This window comes from Schistocerca gregaria, chromosome 3 (assembly GCF_023897955.1).
Source record: "Schistocerca gregaria isolate iqSchGreg1 chromosome 3, iqSchGreg1.2, whole genome shotgun sequence".
NCBI lineage: Eukaryota > Metazoa > Arthropoda > Insecta > Orthoptera > Acrididae > Schistocerca > Schistocerca gregaria.
Window position 1 is genome coordinate 168,073,821 of NC_064922.1, and position 22,903 is coordinate 168,096,723.

At 38.1% G+C, this 22,903-nt stretch overlaps 1 protein-coding gene across 3 annotated transcripts in view; it reads left to right on the forward strand.

Annotated features, from left to right (window-relative positions):
• Nucleotides 1-18,636, forward strand: part of LOC126355778 (tyrosine-protein phosphatase Lar) — a 1,814,905-nt gene extending 1,796,269 nt beyond the window's left edge. For all 3 annotated transcript variants that reach the window (XM_050006182.1, XM_050006183.1, XM_050006184.1), the window contains 9 exons: nucleotides 88-288; nucleotides 1,250-1,468; nucleotides 1,573-1,727; nucleotides 1,827-1,956; nucleotides 4,535-4,690; nucleotides 7,949-8,254; nucleotides 13,038-13,318; nucleotides 14,947-15,082; nucleotides 17,379-18,636. In XM_050006182.1, the coding sequence (XP_049862139.1) occupies nucleotides 88-288; nucleotides 1,250-1,468; nucleotides 1,573-1,727; nucleotides 1,827-1,956; nucleotides 4,535-4,690; nucleotides 7,949-8,254; nucleotides 13,038-13,318; nucleotides 14,947-15,082; nucleotides 17,379-17,447 (1,653 nt within the window). In that variant the 3' untranslated portion in view covers nucleotides 17,448-18,636. The remainder of the gene's footprint in view (nucleotides 1-87; nucleotides 289-1,249; nucleotides 1,469-1,572; nucleotides 1,728-1,826; nucleotides 1,957-4,534; nucleotides 4,691-7,948; nucleotides 8,255-13,037; nucleotides 13,319-14,946; nucleotides 15,083-17,378) is intronic.
• The last annotated feature ends 4,267 nt before the right edge of the window (nucleotides 18,637-22,903 follow it).

Sequence of the window (22,903 nt, forward strand, 5' to 3'; positions counted from 1 at the left end):
GACAAAAACAAGAAATCACACTCACAGCATATTTATCTCCATTACTGATACCGAGAATTTCTTCACTTACATGGAATTTTTTTCCAGTCTATAGAGCCAGGGCAGACATTTACATGGGACCATTCCAACATGGAAATTAATAAGCCAAAGAACAGATATGCAAATGTTATTGCTTATGACCATTCACGTGTCATCCTTCAACCATTAGATGGCATTCCTGGGAGTGATTACATCAATGCAAATTATTGTGATGGCTATAGAAAGCATAATGCTTATGTAGCAACCCAGGTAAGTTGTATGAAATGACAATTATTTATTTGACAGACCGTTATTATACAATCAACAGTGAAAATAGCACAGTTTTCAGAAGTTTACAAATGACTTTATATCTGAACGTGAAACAAATTTAATTGTAAATAATTTCGTATGTAATGCAAATGCAAGAGAAAACTGAGTGTCAGTGCCTCATGCTTTGTGCCCAATTGGATGGATACTTAAGTAACAATAAAAATACTATTTCAGACACATAGTACAGTGAAGATCAACATTTATCTCTCATATAAAGTACATCTAATCTTTGCAGTTTAGAATTTGAAGTTCTTACAACTGAATCTAGATACAATTCCAACATATCTGTTGCAAATAAATTTGTTCAGGAGAACATAAAACATTCACTCAGTAAACAAAAGATAGAAACCATATCTACACCTGGCTTACACTTTTATTGTAAAGCAAAAAGAACTACATTTTTCTCCAGCATCTGTTTTCAGGAGACTTCCATCAGACAAGCAAATAAAAACTGACTGAGTCTCAAATTACAAACTGCCAATTCTGGTTTAGTATTCTGAAGTTTCCTTTAATCAAGTCATATGAATGCTGGGACAGTACATTCCCAATATTTCTCCAACTCAGCCAGTGCTCCATCTCTAATGACATGAACATATTATAGATATTGAAATCTATCATTACTTTCTTCACAATAGATAGTCCACTTTGAAGGATTTCTTTGTAGTTTCACCCTTTTAAACAAGTAAATGACAAAATGCAAATTTAAACTATTTTTCACTGTATGATATTATGACACAACTAGTATAATGCAAACATGTAAATTTCTAAGCCATACTGTCATGATTCTCTGAGCTCTTTGAACACATTGGCTGTACCGAGATCTATTAATTTTCAATTTTGAAATATTTAATGTTAATATAGCACAGCATTTTACTTGCTTACTCACAAATTAACATTTTAGGGTCCCCTTCAAGAAACATTTGGAGATTTCTGGCGAATGTGCTGGGAATTACGTTCAGCAACAATAGTTATGATGACGAAGTTAGAAGAGCGCACACGTATTAAGTGTGATCAGTACTGGCCTTCACGAGGGACAGAAACATATGGCACAATGACTGTTACTATCAGTGATGTTCAGGAGTTGGCAACATATTGCATTCGTACCTTTCAGATCCATAAGGTACGCAGCAACAGAAAGTTCTTCTCCACATTTTGTATTTCTTATAAAGATCTTTTGTTCCTAAATGGCAACAAATGTATAATATTAAACTGTTTGTTTGTCAGGGTGGCCACCAAGAGAGGAGAGAAGTAAAACAATTTCAGTTTACTGCTTGGCCTGATCATGGTGTCCCAGATCACCCAGCACCTTTCTTACAGTTCCTACGCCGTGTCCGAAATATGAATCCCCCAGAGGCTGGTCCAATGATAGTTCATTGCAGGTATTTGTCAACTTATCCAACTGTGCATTATAAACATGCAAATTAAAACCATTTATTACGAATTTTGATACATGACGCATGCCAACTTTTTGTTTCCAGTGCTGGTGTTGGGCGCACTGGTTGTTTTATAGTTATAGATTCAATGCTGGAGCGACTGAAGCATGAAAAAATGTTAGACATATATGGTCATGTAACTTGTCTCAGGGCTCAACGCAATTACATGGTTCAGGTGAGTATGCAAGGACTTATTGATATTATGTTATGTTCACAGTGTAACTACTTTTAATTCAATGTGCTACAAATTAATTGAAAAATATGTACTTTTTCAAATATCTTTTGATGTAATAGGCTGTTTTTGTGCCCTGAGATCACACACCATTTCTTCTCAGCAGAAGAATACTGCTATTTCCACTCTTCCAGTTCTTTCTGCCTGACAGTATTTTTCCTCGTGTATTTACTGGTTCCTGCATTTGTGACTTATTTGCTATGGAGATTCTAGTTCACAAGCTAAGGAAGTTGACACTACCAGCTGATTATCTTCTATGTAAATACTTTACAAATAAAAGAGATCACTCACCAAGCTGTAGAAGCATTGAATCGTTGATGTACACACAAAAATAATGAAAACTCTGCTAGCTTTTGGAATAAATCCTGTGATAAGCTAGAGCACAATATAAGAGAAAGAAGTGTTAGGTGCATGGATTTGTCATGTGATACATGGACACTGGAGCCGGCAAGATGAGGCACACAAAGATGATGTGGAGGCTTAGATTGGGAAGGGGTGACAAAATAGAGGAAGTGGAAACTGATGGTTAGAGGATATGAGGAATCTCCACATCATCTTCATCATGCAACACACCAGGATATGGGGAACATCTGCATCATCTCCATCAAGCGACACACCTTATTGGCTCTGGTGACTGTGTGTTGCATGCCTAGTCCATGTACCAACCACCTCTCCTTCTGTGTTCCTATCTTGCACAACTGCTGCTTCCCTTTGAGCCGATAGCTACCCGTCCCCAACTGCTCCTCCTGATTCCTGGCTCCGCCTCCCAACTCCCCCCACCCTCCTCAACATTCCCACCGCAGCCCACCTATCAAACTGCAAACCCAGAGTTGTGCACCCAGCCAACACAATACAGGTGCACAGGTGTGTGTGTGTGTGTGTGTGTGTGTGTGTGTGTGTGTGTGTGTGTGAACAAGTCAACACTTCAGCTCTACAGTGAATGGTCTCCTTTACTCTAAAATTATTTACTTTCTGCCAAATGTTCCTGAGTAAAATTAACTTTTACAGTGCTTCTCAAAAGAAGCCTGTCAAATCATAAAATCAGGCAGATACTACACTTGATGTTGCACTATCTCACTGGCCTTATATTTTGGGGGACTGTCATATTAATACAATTTCTGTGAACTTATTTGACTTCTTTAAATTTCCACAGATTTTGATGAAATAACACATGGACTACAAGCCACATATAGTTATTGCTGTTTTTTTATTCCTAGCTTAATAATTTGAGAGGGTAAAGATCACTCTTGGCACTTTAGCAATCTGAGTAAGCTATGAAAAAAAACAGTACTTGGTATACCTTAGATAAAAGCAAAATATAAAATCACAAACATGTAGATGTTAGTTGAAATGCTGTCAGCTACAAGGGACTCAAATAAACACGGGAACCAAAATAGACAATAACAAAATAAGACTCACAGTATGTTTTCAAATATTTCATCACAAAGAACAGTCAAACCCATTGTTACAGTTGAGGAAGTGATGTAGTAATTAATGCAAGTGGCATTGAAAGGCAGCCAAAATTCATAACTAAACAAGACCACTTCGACTATAGAGCATCTGTTTTTGTGTTGTATACTAAATTTAAAAGTTATGTAAATAAAATAGAAAGAAACTTCCACATGGGAAAAATATATTAAAAACAAAGATTCCAAGACTTACCAAGCGGGAAAGCGCCGGTAGATAGGCACAATAAATAAAACACACAAACACACACACAGAATTTCTAGCTTCCGCAACCGACGGTTGCTTCTTCAGGAAAGAGGGAAGGAGAGGGAAAGATGAAAGGATGTGGGTTTTAAGGGAGAGGGTAAGGAGTCATTCCAATCCCGGGAGCGGAAAGACTTCCCTTAGGGGGAAAAAAGGGCAGGTGTAGACTCACGCACACACACACACATCCATCCGCACATGTCTGCTTGTGTCTGTGTATGTGGGGATGGATATGTGTGTGTGTGCGAGTGTACACCTGTCCTTTTTTCCCCCTAAGGGAAGTCTTTCCGCTCCTGGGATTGGAATGACTCCTTACCCTCTCCCTTAAAACCCACATTCTTTTGTCTTTCCCTCTCCTTCCCTCTTTCCTGAAGAAGCAACCGTCGGTTGCGGAAGCTAGAAATTCTGTGTGTGTGTTTGTGTGTTTTATTTATTGTGCCTATCTACCGGCGCTTTCCCGCTTGGTAAGTCTTGGAATCTTTGTTTTTAATAAATTTAAAAGTTAATTAGTTTCACTCTGAACGTAATTTAGTGTGCATTGCTTGCACAGAAAACTCTTCACAGAAACTGGAAAAGAACACACAGGCCACACCCTTTTATAAAAAAAAGCACTAAAATTTCCACCAGTGTGTTGTATGGTGATTGATTAATAAAGTATTTTGGCAAAATAGAGCTACCAGTTTTTTCTCATTGTAATTAGAATGTAAGAAAGGAGACAGAGAGAGAGATAAAATATGGATGTAAACTGACACTGACGTAATTAAAATAACAACAACACTGATTCCTAATCCTGTTTCTTATATCTTTTCAGACGGAGGACCAATATATTTTCATTCATGATGCACTACTTGAAGCGGTAATTGTAGGTAATACGGAAGTTCCAGCTCGTAATCTGCACACACATATCCAGAAGCTCATGCAGACTGAGCCAGGTGAAAATATTACAGGAATGGAACTGGAGTTCAAGGTGAGCATTAGCAGCAGCTCTGAAAAATAGTGCAGAACTGTGTCATATGGCATTTGAAAACTCTTGAAAAGATGACTGCTGTGACTAATGCATGTTAATGTTGGCAATTAAACTTTTTGCAAAATGTGCTAAAATTGAAATGCAGCTAAAATCAGCTATTGGAGTGTACACATTGCCAAGAGAGACCCTCAGGCCAGGCTGTTTCATCATATTGAGAATTTTCACTGTTCACATATATGCACTGAGATCTAACAGGTAACGCCTTGTCTGTTGGCAGCTTATTTCTGCTTCAGCATTCTATATGCACAGACATGTATATCAATGAGAATTTAGAAGTATTATTTGTGTATGGTGAATGTAAAGGAAATGCTGCCAGACCAGCATGGAAGTAGAGGTTTGTCTGTTCTGATTGCAGATGTCAGAAGCATTTGAGAATGCAATCTGCCACGAAGCCCCACCTATGGAGACAGTATGTGTCAATGAATCACCACAGCATATGCTGTCTTACCATACACTGATAGAAGGTTTATATAACTCTCAAATGGCATTTCCAAATATGTTTATCAGCCTTTGGGAAACGGTCTGAGCACAAGCTTAAGTGACATGTAAAGCTGTGTTTTATTAAAAGAAGTATTTAGTTTGTAGATGATGCGTGGTTATGGGATCATTATGAGTAAAATGGTTTGTGCATTGATTGTTCTGCCATTTCATTACAATTTTGATTATTACCTGTAGTCACAGTTGTCTAACAACTTGTGATTTCCCTTTTAGAAGCATTCCAGCATTTCCAGTCAAAGACGAGCTAGATAATCGTTTCACAAATATAGAATTTAAGATGGTAGTTCCTTTTGTCTGTGGAAAGGGGCCATTTTCATCTCTGTCTTAGTTGAGTGGTGACAAGTAAGTAGCCAGGAGCAGCCTTAAATACATGGTGAAAATGCAGCTGTTTCCGCAAAAGCTGTTCACTTGAACCTGGGAAAATAGACACATTTGAAAGTTTTTCCTAAGCCTCTACAGTTAGCATATAGCTACATTTACAAAAATCATAGCTTACCCTTTGTCTATGCCGTAAAAAGAAGAGCCTAGAGGAAATAAATTTCACACTATAATAGCTGATTCCAACAGCCTTGCTTTCCATATTTTGCCCGCCCCTCAGGTACTTCAGTGAAAAGTTTCAATGTGAACATTAACAAGACTTATATCATTGGACTTGTATTTTCAAGAGGTTTCTATTGCTGCTTAAAACCGTAATGCTCCTTTAGAGAGAGAGAGAAAAAAACATAATTGCTTCAGTGTCTTTGGCTGATCCAAAAGTTAAGAGGGTTAACCATACTACAAAATTATGTGCCCCTCTGCATACTGTCATTTGCCAAAAACCTTCAATATCTTGGACCGTTCATGAAATAAAAGAGGTGTTTTGTATGCAACTCACTATGTATATCCCTACTCATGAAACAGACGTGCTGAGCAGTGAACAAAAGTTTACCAATCAGAAAGTGCTCATCTCTGGAAGAATAAACATACACATTCAACTGTTTCTCTCTCAATACCACACTCATTGTCAAACGTTAGGTGACAGTGTCAGGAGGCAATAGTGATTGTTGTGTAGTCTATGTGATAGATCTGTTAAAGGACTTTGTCTGAAAGCTAAGCCTTTGCTCCATTTTTACAGGGTTGTTCATTGTTCAGCACATTCTATGTTTGATAAATAATCTGTACTCTTATACATTAACTACTCAAACAAAGTTTTTCACCACCTTCATATCTGTGAACATGTACTGGCTTACATTCAATACTGTGTTGCTCTACCTCGCGTGTCGTAACACACTCGGACCGTCCTTGGCAAGCCATCAACAAAGTGGCCAATATGTTGTTGTTTGAGCTTGTCTTTCTCTTCAGTGCAAGTCGTTCTTTTGTCATCTGTGGTGTGAGGAGGTTTATGTGACATTACACTACTCATTTCAGCTGATTCCAAGCACTCTCAATCATGCTCATGTCAGAAGAAACTGGAGGCCTTCCATTTGATCACTTTCTGCTTCCTAGATGAAGATGTTCACAAGTGAGATGCCATTTGCCTGTGCATTATCAACATAAAAGACAACCCATCATGAAGATGTTGACTGTAGGGCTGAAGAGTAGCTTGGAGAATCCTGTGCACATTCTGCATAGCCCTGAAGTTACGACTGATAATGACTAGACATGTTTGATATTTATGCACAGTACTGGTCAAAAACGTGACTGACTCATCTCCATGCTGAACCCTGCTGGTGGCTGTTACTGCCTGGCTGCCTTTACACTGTTCTACAATAGTTGGCAGGTTTTGGACAAATTCTTAACTCATTGTAAAGGAAACTTGATGCTATTAATCCAGGTTCCCTTTCAGGTATTCTCTTTCCTGCCTTCTTTGTTTACTATGCTGCTCGGTAGTTTATGCTGTTTTTCATATGCTATGCCTAGAGGTCCAGTTGATTGTGTTGAGGCAGTTCCATACTGTCAGGGTTAACACAGCTCTTCCAGTTGTCTGCAAAATGGCAGCTCACTGTTATGTTGCATTCTCCTCAGAGTACCTTATAGCCATAATTTTTTGGCAGTGGTCATCAACTGGTGTTATTGATCACAGCAGACACTACATGACAGTTTTTCAGTGTTTCGTATCCAACAAAGGTGACTAGTTGTTTGAACCTCATCTTTGTGATGTGAGTGTGGTGGGAAACACACCATACAGATGCTCCTTTTTGCTGGAAAGTTACTCTGTGTGCACAGTCTAAGCCTGAAGCGATCCTCCAAGATATATTGACAGAACTGAATTAGAGATACTATGCCCTCTACTGAGAGGACTCATTGGCTGTACATAGCAGTTTCTTGTGGTCAAAAGGGTATTTAGAAAGAGGTTTTGTATTTATATATTAAAAAAAAAAAAAAAAAAAAAAAAAAGGAGAGAGAGAGAGAGAGAGAGAGAGAGAGAGAGAGAGAGAGGTATGCAAGTCATGAGATTGTTACAAAACTTTTTTTGAGCCATTTATCTCCCTCCATTATGGATTTTACTTTCATGCTTATTAAGCTGAATGTGATTATTTCTATTATGAAAAGATTAAAATCAGATTCTGCTACTAAATATTATACAGAAATGTGGATTACAGTGTAAATGAGAACATTATTATTGATTGCAATCAAAATAATTTTTTTTTTCATCATGTTTGCAATGTTTCCCTCTGTACAACATGTGCATATATAAGCAAATTCTATTCCTTTTTGCAGAAACTGTCCAACATCAAGGCTGATTCAACACGCTTCATCAGTGCAAACCTGGCCTGCAACAAGCATAAAAACCGTCTTGTCCACATCTTGCCATTCGAGGCTACTCGTGTTTGCCTAACACCAGTCAGAGGTGTTGAAGGATCTGACTACATAAATGCTAGTTTTATTGATGGCTACCGATATCGTTCAGCTTATATAGCCACTCAGGGTCCACTAGTTGATACGACAGAAGACTTCTGGCGCATGCTGTGGGAACACAATTCCACAATTGTTGTAATGCTGACTAAGCTTAAAGAGATGGGAAGGGTATGTATTAACCTTTTATATTACTTTTTTTCTGAAATACAGCAACTCACATTGTATAAAATTATTGTGTATTTATATTGAAAGTTGTTGACACCATTCAACATAATTATGCTATATTATGGGACGCTAATGACAATATCCATGACAGATTTCTGATCAGACTCACAGTACCCTATCAGTTTTGTATTGTTAGCTTCTCCCACAGATATCAGCACAGGATCAAGACTGCTTATGATAGTCACACCAGAAGTATAGAAGAAGTGTTGCATTTTTAAACTTTTTTCTTTTCGAAACAGTCACTCAAGTTGCATTTTCTGAAATAACTTTGTGAAGACTCCTGGAGATGCCTTCTTAGTAAGACAGTTCAGGAATGTTACTTGGATGGAGAGAGCTGTTTTCACTGACTAAAAATATGTTTGCACATGCTGTTCTTCAGCTTTTTAAATGGAATAAAACTGCATACACATTCCAGGTTTGGATACTGAAGTAATTGGCGGATGAATTAGTGGCAGTTTACATTGGTTTCTGCAACAGTTTGTCTTTGTTGGTAGTTTGACAATGATCCAGTACAGTTATTCATCAGAACTATCCATGTGACATTCATTCATGCACATTACTCAGGTAACCTTGGCTCAGCATTAACCCATTACTGGTCCATCAAAATATCACATGTTAAGTGCCTAAAAAGGAATGTTAAGTGCCTAAAAAGGAAAATTCCATTCAGCAAACCAATAAAATCACAAAGGGCTAGTCAGAGAGACAAAGCACCCAGTTCAGCCGAAAGAAGAACAAAAAAGATATAGCAGTACTCCTGATTCCAGGTGGTTCGTCAGTGTGGCGGTGCATGCAGGTCATGTCAGCTGACAAGAATAATACAAATAAGATAGTAAAAAACATCCATACCCTAAAATTCCTATCCTGGAACCACTGTGGTTGGAAAACCTGCTCAATGCACCATCCCGGTACCACCTACTCAGCACTGGCACAGCATGTAACATTAAAGGCAGACAAAAGTGTGAAACTGCTTATATGATATAACGGATATTTGTTCTCTACAAGGCTTTCTGCACTGGAATGAGCACCACAGAACTGGTAAAATACACAAGTGGATACAGATGAACTGTCTGCCTTGGACATATCCATGGGGCTTGCTATACCACACACTCTATTTGGATCTTAACAACCTAGCTTGATATAGGTACTTGTTCTGCAACATATTTCTCTCTCCTAGACTCAATCTACATTATCCTAAACCTCCCCTGTCCTGCATCCTTCCATTGGTATTTGTACAGTTCTCTCTATCTTCTGTTGTGTTGTATTCCGCATAGGTTCCCCTCTCCTCATCTGCTTATTGTAGTTCATTTTTATTATGTTTTCATGTGCCATTTTCTGTCTTTCTATGTTTATCCACCATTACTTCTTACTCAACCTGAAGAAAAGTCAACATAGCATAGAAGTCAACATAGCATAGAATGCTAAGCTATGTGCTGGCACCTACTTCCTCTGATACATTTTCCTTCTACCGTTTTTGTAAAAGATTAGTCCTTGCTAGTTGGTTTCTGAGTGACATGCCTTCCACCCCTTCCAACCCTTTTCTCTTTTCTCCTCAGAAGTATAAATTTGTTGTTCCAAAAATACTATGAGTGCTGTCAAATGGTTGTGCTTTTCTATTGGTGGCACTGGGTGTTGCGCCACAAAGTACTGGGCACATCAAAAATGCTACTTTGGTAACCTAACATCATTCTATATATTCTGTACCTGAATCCTTAACTTTAATCTCCAAATTGGTGTAGAAACTGACTAACATATAGTACACACCTCCATATTAGCCTGTCATTATTTGCTGTCCAGTTCCTGATAAATGATTCCAAGACTTTATAGTACCAGTGATACACTTGTCCTGGAACCATTTTACCACTTTCTTATATGTATGCACAGAGTGAAAGAAGTAGCAGTGAGAATAACTATATTATTTGGCAGCTCCAGCTGCCAGCTGTATTTAGTAGTCTACTCGCATGACCACCACTGATGCCCCTAGTCACAAACAACCTTTTGTAGCATTCTGCAGTTTGTTTTCAGTGCAGGAAACATGCCACTGAAAGTGTTCCTAAGTAATTGCTCATCAGACTATTCCAGATATGAATTGATTGAATTTTACATGACACTTGAAAACTGCTAAGATTCATCTATATGCTAAATAATTGTTTATACTATATGAAAGAAAAACAAACAGCATTAAGGGCACCAAGAGAGTGCAGGCAGGGGGGAAGGCGTTGTGCACAGTGAGGTATGGGTTGGGAGGGAACAATAGTGCGGAGGAAGAGTAGGAAGAGGAAGACTGTGGAGAGGATGGTGTGAGTGGAGAGTGAGGAAAGTATGTTCGTGGATCAGGAGCTTGCTTGCCGTTACCGAGGCAGGGAGGACTGCAAGATCAAAAGGTTTATTACAAGGACAGTTCCCATCTACATTGTTTTCGGCAGGAAGGACCTAGGTGGTGGATTGTGAAGCAGCCACTGAAATCGATCTTGTGTCGGCACCACATTGTGCCACTGGGCAATCAAATCTGCTCTTGACAACAGTTGGGTGGTGGCCGTTCATTTGGGTTGATAGCCAATTGATAGTCATACCAACATAAAATGCTCTGCAAAAGTTATAGCAAAACTGATAGCACATTCTACTACAGTCCAGTCACACTGTATATAATTCTAGTCATCCTCCAGGAAAATACATTATCATCACCAATCTCCTTATTGTGAAATTTTGCACAGCAAATGCAGGACACAAGTAATTCACTTTTACACGATCTCAGGTCTCTTGTGAACAAGAAATATTGAACATAAATAAATATCTTCCCTCTATTTATTTTGTATGATAGTTCACAAACTTTTAGAGTTAATCCATTTTATTATTTCTTAATTCTCATGAAATAGCATTGCAATATATATTTTGTTGTTGTGGTCTTCAGTCCTGAGACTGGTTTGATGCAGCTCTCCATGCTACTCTATCCTGTGCAAGCTTCTTCATCTCCCAATACCTACTGCAACCTACATCCTTCTGAATCTGCTTAGTGTAGTCATCTCTTGGTCTCCCTCTACGATTTTTACCCTCCATGCTGCCCTCCAATACTAAATTGGTGATCCCTTGATGCCTCAGAACATGTCCTACCAACCGATCCCTTCTTCTGGTCAAGTTGTGCCACAAACTTCTCTTCTCCCCAATCCTATTCAGTACTTCCTCATTAGTTATGTGATCTACCCATCTAATCTTCAGCATTCTTCTGTAGCACCACATTTCAAAAGCTTGTATTCTCTTCTTGTCCAAACTATTTATCATCCATGTTTCACTTCCATACATGGCTACACTCCATACAAATACTTTCAGAAATGACTTCCTGACACTTAAATATATACTCGATGTTAACAAATTTCTCTTCTTCAGAAACACTTTCCTTGTCATTGCCAGTCTACATTTTATATCCTCTCTACTTTGACCATAATCAGTTATTTTGCTCCCCAAATAGCAAAACTCCTTTACTACTTTAAGTGTCTCATTTCCTAATCGAATTCCCTCAGCATCACCCGACTTAATTCGACTACATTCCATTATCCTCGTTTTGCTTTTGTTGATGTTCATCTTATATCGTCCTTTCAAGACACTATCCATTCCGTTCAACTGCTCTTCCAAGTCCTTTGCTGTCTCTGACAGAATTACGATGTCATCGGCGAACCTCAAAGTTTTTATTTCTTCTCCATGGATTTTAATACCTACTCTGAATTTTTCTTTTATTTCCTTCAGTGCTTGCTCAATATACAGATTGAATAACATCTGGGAGAGACTACAACTGTGTCTCACTCCCTTCCCGACCACTGCTTCCCTTTCATGTCCCTCGACTCTTATAACTGCCATCTGGTTTCTGTACAAATTGGAAATTGCCTTTTGCTCCCTGTATTTTACCCCTGCTACCTTCAGAATTTGAAAGAGAGTGTTCCAGTCAACATTGTCAAAAGCTTTCTCAAAGTCTACAAATGCTAGAAACGTAGGTTTGCCCTTCCTTATTCTAGCTTCTAAGGTAAGTCGTAGGGACAGTATTGCCTCACGTGTTCCAACATTTCTACGGAATCCAAACTGATCTTCCCCGAGTTCGGCTTCTACTAGTTTTTCCATTCGTCTGTAAAGAATTTGTGTTAGTAATTTGCAGCTGTGACTTATTAAACTGATAGTTCGGTCATTTTCACACCTGTCAACACCTGCTTTCTTTGGGATTGGAATTATTATATTCTTCTTGAAGTCTGAGGGTATTTCGCCTGTCTCATACATCTTGCTCACCAGATGGTAGAGTTTTGTCAGGACTGGCTCTCCCAAGGCCGTCAGTAGTTCCATTGGAATGTTGTCTACTCCGGGGGCCTTGTTTTGACTCAGTTCTTTCAGTGCTCTGTCAAACTCTTCACGCAGTATCGTATCTCCCATTTCGTCTTCATCTACATCCTCTTTCATTTCCATAATATTGTCCTCAAGTACATCGCCCTTGTATAGACTATAGACTGTATACTCCATCTACCTTTCTGCTTTCCCTTTTTTGCTTAGAACTGGGTTTCCATCTGAGCTCTTGATGTTCATATATATATGATTGATAATATAATGGGGTTTGTCCCTGACACAGAACAAATAATTTTATGATTTACAAAACTGTACCAAGTAATTAGATATCTTAAATTGTCAGTTATTCTATGAGTTGAAAGTAGCTGTGAATAAACGTACTTAACAGATTTTTTTTTTCTTTTAGGAGAAATGTCACCAGTATTGGCCGAGTGACCGGTCAGTCCGTTACCAGTGTTTTGTTGTTGACCCAATAGCAGAATACAATATGCCTCAGTACATACTACGAGAATTCAAGGTTACTGATGCCCGTGATGGTAGTTCTCGTACCATTCGCCAATTCCAGTTCATTGACTGGCCAGAACAAGGTGTGCCAAAGTCTGGTGATGGTTTTATTGATTTCATTGGCCAGGTGCACAAGACCAAAGAACAATTTGGTCAAGATGGGCCAATTACTGTTCACTGCAGGTATGTCACACTCATAATTATGTCAGTATATGTACCGAAATGACATCTCAGTTAAGGGGAGCCGGAGGTGGTCAAATTCAAAAAATTACGTTGTTTTTTTTTTTTTTTTTTTTTTTTTTTTTTTTTTTTTTTTTTTTTTTTTTTTTTTTTTTTTTTACTACTGAAAATTAATTGGAACTTTCCTCTATCATGTAAACTTTGAATTATTGTTCTACTCGCCCTAGAAGTGGAGTTATTACCATTTTCCCCCACACCTGCAGAGGATACGGGTGGCCGCTGAATGCATCTAACACCCTCTCGTGACTTCCTGGCGAACTGCTTGGGATTTTCTCAGCCTGTTACGCATACAGCGCCTTACGTTACGCATACAGTGAGTGTGCAAGGGTTGGTTACATTGTTTTCTGTCACAAATGAAGCACTAAAAGTGCGGAACATCGTCTCTTTGCTGTTTACCATTTCGAATTAGTTCAGTGTTGCGCCTGTTGTTGGTAGTATTATACTTCTTGTGTAAAGGGTTGTTCTGGTTACGATGCCACGTTTTAGTAACCGTGTATATAAGAAGAGGAAGAATGTAGGGAAAAGAAAATTAACACTAATACCAAGTTGCGATACTACAATTACTGAAACAGTGCGTTCTTCTGCTAAGCAACACATGGGCGGCCATAGCCCTGTGACATCTTCTAGCAAGGAGCTGACTGGTGGAAGTGACAGATTTCGTGAATATGTTAGTGACGGTGATGATATTATATTTTTCATGACTTAGCACAGCCAGAATTGTTACACAAATGTCTATACAGAAAGATGCAGAATCCTAATGAGACTGTAAACAATTTGATTTGGAAAGTGATTCCTAAAAGGGTGTTTGTAAGCATAAAAACACTGCACTTTGGCATTTATGATGCAATAGCAACCTACAACCAAGGGAACAGTGTGAAGTGTGAAGTTCTGAAGGTATTAGGATTTACAGCTGGGGTGACCACTGTACGAGCACTAAGAAATATTGACAGAGAAAGGATAAGAGGAGCAGAAAGAAGAGAAAGGCATATGAAGTATGATGGAACAACAGGCCAGAAAGGAAGACAGAAGAGGAAGCTTCTGGAGGGTGAAGAAGAAGACCCTAATAATCCATCATATAGTGCAGGAATGTATTGATAAACTTTGATAGCCATTTCCCGTAAATTAGAATTTTTCGATTATAAGGAACATTTTCTCAAAATCCACTCAAGCTAGAGAGATGAAATTTGTATACAGCACTCCTAGTGGTCAAACTTACACTGTAACGCAGCCATTTGGCAATATGTTCAGTAATTTCATTTGAGTGTAATTATAAAGCAATTATTTGTAAAAAAAATTGGGTCATTAATAAAAAAAAAGTAATTGGAAGTAACTAGAAAAGATATTCCAAAATCCCTCTGTCATATCTGCAATACTAAACCACTCTATATATAAAAAAAATTCAAATTTTTCTATTTGGTAGTTTATTCATAAATGTTCCTCAAACTTAGTGATTTTAACGTGGGCAGCATAGGCACCTCCAGCTCCCCTTAAGGGAAATGTCTTAATCCAATGAGTAATCCTTTGTTTGATTTCCTTGTTGTGTACTAAATTGTAATATTCTACTTTTTCAGTGCTGGGGTAGGCCGTACAGGTGTATTCATTACACTAAGTATCGTTTTAGAAAGAATGCAGTATGAGGGCGTTGTAGACGTCTTCCAAACCGTTCGGATCCTACGAACACAGCGCCCGGCAATGGTTCAGACAGAGGTTTGTATATACAATCGTTAGAATGATGTAAAGTGTATTGCTGCCACACTGTCACTTTTCAGTTCACTCTGCTTATATTCAATGAAATTAAAAACTTTGCAAATCTCTCTGGATGCAAAATGGCCCAAGTAGGCCATTTGTGTGACATGTCTTTAACAAACATTTCTACAGAGTTAAGTTACAACCTTTGTTTTCATTGGCAGAGATCATATCAGTGTGATTGAAACTACTACTTAAGTTTTTACCAGCCAATACTTTTAATGTACAAGTAGTATTTTTCATCTTTGTGTAACAGTATTTTCTTGTATGCAGATCTTCATTGAATTAACCTTCACTCAACATAAGCCAAGTCGAAATCCTTCTGAAAATGATGCATTTAAATGTGTTAGGGCACTCTAATAAATAACTATTACATTTTTGGTGAATGTATGGGGTTACTTTTAAGTACTACCACGGTAGATGACTGCACAGTACAGAAAATAGAGACACACCAGTGGATAGAATGTCTTTCCAAGTTTTTAACTTACATTACTGTTGCTCTATATGGGCTTCGTAAGTGACACGTCAAACATCAATATGATAGTCAAACTCTTGCCATACACATCCCAACACATCATGCTGGATGTCAGTGACCACATTAATTTTCTTCCTTGCAACTCTTTAAAATTACTTGGCAGTCTAGACAGGAACACAAATTATTTGACATAACCCCGTAAGAAGAGTTAAGTCTAGTAACCACGAGGGCCACTGAAGAAGAGGAGAAGCATAATGAGAAGCACACCCAGTCCAATCTAATGTTAGGCAATTCAACTTTAAGATAATCATGAATGTCTGAAAGAAAGTGTGATGAATTACTGTCTTGCTCCAAAATGGACTCTCCAATGTCTCGGGGTAATTGTGGCTGCCAGATCTCCTGGTGCACGAAACAGATCAGTTTTCCTCTCAAAGAAAAATGGTCCATGAACTTTTGAAGAGGACATGGCACAAAAGACATTCACTTCACATGAGTCACAAATGTGTTCAAAATCATATGTGGATGTTATGCATCTAAAACAGCATGTTATGACATGTTACCTTTCCAGACAAATGAAAGATGGCTTTCTTACAGAAAAACAACTTCTGTGAAAAACCATATTCCTCCACTAGCCACTGTAAGTCATTGCAAATGTCTGGATGAAGGGCATTGTCCAGAGTAGTCAGTACATGTAACTGCAGCTGGTATGAATTTACATGCATACATTTGTGTAGAATATTTCTGACAGTTGACTTTGGTACCTGCAATTCTCAGCTTCCACATGTCACTGATTTCTTTAATCTCCTAATGAATGATTTCCACACACATTCTACCTTCTCTGTTGACTGTCTTGGCTGGCTCATTTCTTTTGCATCATGTAAGCAACTAATTTCATGAAATGTTTTGTACCATCAAGGACAAATGGCTACAAAGCTGAGAGAGCCCATAGGGTGACATCATATTACATACAGAAGCATTGTCACATAAAACTTACAATTTCCCTCTGCTTAGGAGAAATATTTTCATATTGTATTGAACACAAATATGAAAATTAATACAAAAACATTTACAAATGGAGATCATGATAATGTCAGCTCCCTTTCTCCAAATAAATATTGATTGTGACAAGGTTCAAAAGCTCATGATTTTTTATTTTAAAAATGAAAGAGAAGTATTTTAGTCTACTTCACATAGTTAAGATGTTTAAGAGGGAACTTGAAGAATAAAATAATATGAATAGAGCAGGCAGCAGCCAGCCAGAGATAAAGAAAACAGTATGGAGAAGACCATCACCTGGAGGGAAAGCAGTCAACACAGAAAAGAATTATAATTAAGAATGTGACCACTGAGAGATACACACAGAAAGAGGATGAGTAAGAACATGGGTTCAGAATGTACTAAAACGTAGAACAAATTGAAAGTAATTAAGTGGTTAGAGTTGAGGGAGGGGGGTGAACAGAAAATAGATGAACACACAGGCAAACATGAGTAATTAAGATTAGGATTTAACATCCCATTAATGGTAAGATTGTCAGAGGACAACAACTGTTTCTTCTACATTTGTTAATTTCTCAGGTAGTATACTTGAGTAGTGATCCCCTTTTAATTTTCTGATAGTCCTACGTAGAAGTTTTCCACTGCTCATTTTCAAATTCTATAGCTGTTACTAATGAAATTATTGTTACTATTATTATTTGTTCTTAATGTTGACTGTTATAATAAATAGCTGTTTTTACATTCATTTCATTTTGTAAATATTTACATGCCTTTTTTCCCCACCAGGATCAGTACCAGTTTTGCTATCGAGCTGCATTGGAGTATTTGGGATCATTTGACCATTATGCGAATTGACAGTAACACCACTGTGGAACATGATGAGAGACATAGCAGTCAATGGCTGTTTATTTAGAAAGATGAGTAATAAGTAGGGTTTGAGTATGTTTGTCCAGTAAAGTTAGCAAGAGAAATAACTAAGAAAAATTTTAAGAACGGACAATATTTTAATGATGCCGTGGCGAAGAAAATGAACATAAATACTATAGCTGTTATTGTTCTCCCACTCCATTTGCTGGAAAACATTGACAATAATTCGACAACTCTCCAATTTTCTGTAAACTTGTTGTTTTTGTTTTCCCATTCATCTGTTATTTTAAACATTTGATTTACTCTGAACTGGATATAATATCCAGATACTGCCTCAAGAATAATATTGAAACGTCTCTTACCTGTGAATGGACAAACTTTTTTTAGAGCTTTGATGAGTGACACAAACTTAAACAAGTGGAGTGTATGTGTGTGTAATGTGCATGTTACTGAACTGCACATCATCCCCAATGTCCCAAAGTGCCATCATTGTGCAAGCTGGATGGCATAAACATTTTCCATGGTGCCTACTTAATGAAAGATAAATTCCCAAATAAAGATTTAGAAAAAGAAGAATATGTGAGCAAAATGGGAAAGCGCACATTTGTCGTACATACAATCACTGGGGACATTATTACCAATATCCCCTCTAATTTGAAACCTTTCTTTTTTTTATTTTTATAGTTCCAAATTTCATGTATACCTGTGTTGTTTTGTAGGAAATATATGTGCACTCAAGTGTTCATTTGTGTTTTGGTTCATTGCCTGTGAGGTGTTCATAAGAGAATTGTGTTATGATGTAGTTAGCATTTATATAAAAAGAGCCAAATTTGTAAACATTTCCTACTTTTTTTACATTATAGACATGTTTTCTATATGTGTGTGTGTGAGTGAACCTTTTCGTTATGTGTTTTTAAATGTGACTCTAAAGCAGAAATGTTATGACTGCTATTATTTTTTATTATTGACATATCATAAACATAAAGAAGAAAAAGAAACACCTCAAAATGTATAGTATGTATTGTTTACTTTTCTGTAGATTTAAATAAGTACTGATCATTGTATAAGTTTCCATCTTTTTTGATTTTTAATGTTTTCCATTGACAGTACAAACAATGTGTTTTCCCGCATTATTGATTGACATAGTGCTCTCTTTTTAATAAAACCAATCAAACCATGTTTTGTACACAAAAATTATTGTAATTCCTGATTTTGAACAGTGTGCTGACCACACTCTTATAAAACCAGAAGCACGTGGCTGTCTTGCAAGGTGAACAAGGCACCATCAAATTGACACACAATTCAATTATCCACTGTGCTTACTTAAGTAATGGTATCTGATATGCAACATGTAAATTAGTAGTAAATATTTCATAAGTACATTTGAAAATTGTTCATTCTCAGCAACTGAGAAATTAATTTGGCTGAGAGGCAACAAAAAGAGAAATAAGTGGATAGTAGTAAAGGCAAGAGATGAATGACAAACAGATTATTGACTGCATTTCCGGAAACATCTGCAACACAGGCTAGGATTCGTGTATAAGACTTTACATGTTTCTATATCTCAACAGGAATTTGGAGAGATACCTTATATTTCCGTCATGTGAAAAAAAAGAGTGGAATGTGGAACTACTCAAGTTATTCCTGATTTCATCACACAATAAAAGTCCAGACATGCAAAGTTGCCTCTGCTGTACCTTCACAATTTTCTTTCTACACTTGACATTTATTTATGGTTTAGGATATGAGTGAACACAAGTATTAAAATCTTCAGTAGCTGAATCTTACAGACCTACCTATTTAAATTTAGTAAAACTATTTACTATACTACTCCTGAATATTCTTTATCTCTTTAAGTATTTATGTAGAACTGATACTGCTTTTCAAAGTTTTGATGACAATATGTGATGGACTTCTGCAGTATTAATATCAAATAATTTCTTTATGACATAAATTGTTTTTAATATAATTAAGGGCTTTCTTTCTTTTCCTGAGTTTGCAAATTTGTTCTTTCTCTTTGGTGGTTTTCATTTAATTCAGTTTTTCTTTGCATTGCTTCATCTCCAACATCAGTATTACACTACTGGCCATTAAAATTGATACACCAAGAAGAAATGCAGATGATAAACAGGTATTCATTGGACTAATATATTATACTAGAACTGACATGTGAGTAAATTTTCACGCAATTTGGGTGCATGGATCCTGAGAAGTCAGTACCCAGAACAACCACCTCTGGCCGTAATAACGGCCTTGATACGCCTGGGCATTGAGTCAAACACAGCTTGGATGGCGTGTACAGGTACAGCTGCCCATGCAGCTTCAACACAATACCACAGTTCATCAAGAGTAGTGACTGTCATATTGTGATGAACCAGTTGCGCGGCCACCATTGACCAGGTGTTTACAATTGGTGAGTGATCTGGAGAATGTGCTGGCCAGGGCAGCAGTTGAACATTTTCTGTATCCAGAAAGGCCTGTACAGGACCTGCAACATGCGGTCGTGCATTATCCTGCTGAAATGTAGGGTTTTTCAGGGATTGAATGAAGGTTAGAGCCACGGATCATAACACATCTGAAATGTAACATCCACTGATTAAAGTGCCATCAATGCAAACAAGAGGTGACCGAGACGTATAACCAATGGCACCCCATACCATCACGCCAGGTGATACGCTAGTATGGCGATGACGAATACATGCTTCCAATGTGCGTTCACCACAATGTCACCAAACACGGATACGACCATCATGATGCTGTAAACAGAACCTGGATTCATCCGAAAAAATGATGTTTTGCCATTCGTGCACCCAGGTTCGTCGTTGAGTACACCATTGCAGGCGCTGCTGTCTGTGATGCAGTGTCAAGGGTAACCGCAGCCATGGTCTCCGAGCTGATAGTCCATGCTGCTGCAAATGTCGTCGAACTGTATATCATTTCTTTATCATAGACCATTGGTAAAAAAAATGGTGATAAATAATTACAAATTTACTCATCCCCAAATTTTTTACTGCATCAGCAGAAATTTTCAGTTTATGTTTTTGTGAATGGGCGGTTTTACTGATTATCCCAGCTGGGTCCGAGATTTTCTCCACTCAGGGACTGGGTGTTGTACTGTCTTTATCTTCATTATTTCACCCCCATCAACACGCAAGTCGCTGAAATGGCGTCAAATCGAAAGACTTGCACCAGACGAACAGTCTACTCAACAGGAGGCCCTAGCCACATGGCATTTCCATTGTAAATATACTGCCGCTTTTAGAACTGTATTTTTAAATATTGATTTATTATGGGATATTCTGTACATCATCAAGCTAGCAGCCTGCTTATCCCCCCTTAGAGTAAGAACTGAAAGGAAAGCAAAATGATGCACATTCACACTTGGTGATAACCACTTTGCTAACAATGGTAACTGCATGTAAGTGGCAGAATAAAAGGTGTCTAATGGGTCCACATCATTCGGTTTTGTCAAATATTAGATTTGCCCAGAGCACTTCATGTTGACTTGTTTTTCCATAACTGCAAACGTCAGTGATCTAACAGTTATTGGGTGAAAATTGCATGGTGAAGTGGAATCTTGCAGTCTTTTTTAGTAGTACAAAGCACTGATTACATCAGCATTTCTGCTCGCATATCTCCACCCAATGGAAAGACCAATCTTGTCATTTAGATTTTTGTCCATCATTTAAAGTTTGTTTTAGAAGAATGCTGATTTGAGGAAATAGCACACTGGCTGCGTTAAAAATTGTCTTTTAATGTAACTGGTGTGCTATTTCTTCACATCGAAAATATTGTTATTCCTTTCACACTGACAACCCCTGTGCAATCAGACTTCTCCTCTTCCATTTTGCTCTTATTGTTTTGTTCAATATGAGCAGCCCATAATCCCAAAGCGTTGGCCGATGTTTAACCATTGTAAAAAAAAAAAAAAGTGGACATAATTGCATCTGTGTGCAACTGTCAGCCTCCTTCACCAGACATAAACATGGATGTGAACAGTGTTTCCCAAGTGATGGTAGATCCTCTACATTGAAGTACATGTGAGGGACAAGATATCAAAACTTGAAGTGCACAAGGGTGCAGCAGTGACTTTGCTAAATTTTCAACCCTATGTGGATCTTGGATCGCCAGCATTGTTCTCTGTCTCTCACCAGTTGGAGAGTTCTAACAAATGCCTATACTGGGACAGTTTTCTACTTCTATAGTGTACAAAGCAGTTGTTCAGCCTTTGATCTTCCTACTAGTGGATGACGTCAACACTGAAAACTTGCTTGGATTAGATGCCTTCAAAATTTTTGAGTTCTCTATTTCTGACAAAGGGCATCTGGTATCGGATCAAGTTCCATACCAAGAACTGGATGTGCTCTCCTCAGAACATTCCTCTCTGTTTTTGGAATGCTTAGGGTGTGGTAGCAATTTCAAGGCTCACATGACAATGAAACTGTTGGCGCCCCCATTTTTTTCATGCCTGCCCAATCCTAATAGTATTACGGAAATAAGTCAAATCAAAATTTGATCAACTTGTGTCATTGTGTGCTGTCATGCTTGGCTCCTCTAGGGACTGGTCTTCTCCATAAGCAAAACCTAATGGAAACCTTCAGCTCTGTGGTGATTTTAAAAAGTCTGTAAATTCACAGTCTATTATTGATACCTATCCCTCACTCAGTCCGGATGAAGTCTTAGCATAGCCTTCCAGGAGCCAATATTTTTCCAAATAGACTTGTGAGGAGCCTTCTGCTTCTGGAAGATGATTCCAAACATGTTCCTGTAGTGAGTGTCCGCATCGGGATGTATCAATTCCAGCACCTGCCATTTGGAGTGACTAGCACTTCTGCCGTATTCCAACAATTTTTGGAGCAGTCACGGCCTCCATGCTGGGGTGCACTAACAACTTGGATGATATTATGGTTTCAGGTCCCTCAACAGATGAGCATTTGCAGAACCTTCATGCCTTGTTCATAGTTGTACAGGTCACTGGCTTGAAAAGTAACTTGGACAAGTTACAATCTTTTCAGTCATCTGGCATCTCTCTCTGATTGGAAGTCTCATGTGCTCGGTATAAAGCCTTTATACCAGCATGTCGATGGCATTACAGTGTAGCCACATCCTACCAATGTGAAAGAGTTGCAAGCCATTCTCAGAAAGATGGTGTACTACCATAACTTTCTTCCTGGCACTGCCACATTTGTCCAACCAATTCATTGTGTCTAACACAAAGATGTTCCTTTTCATTGGTCACTCACCTGCGAGCATACTTTTGCCCTATTAAGGTCAAAATTACACTCAGCACTGTGCTTGGTTACCTTCTTTTGGCCACAGATGCTTTCCAGTGTGGCCCTTGGAGCATTCTTTCACATAAATCTTTGGATGGTTCTGGACAGCCTGTTGCGTACACTTCCAAACCTCTGAAACAGGCACGACAGTGCTACAGACAGAAAAAGAAG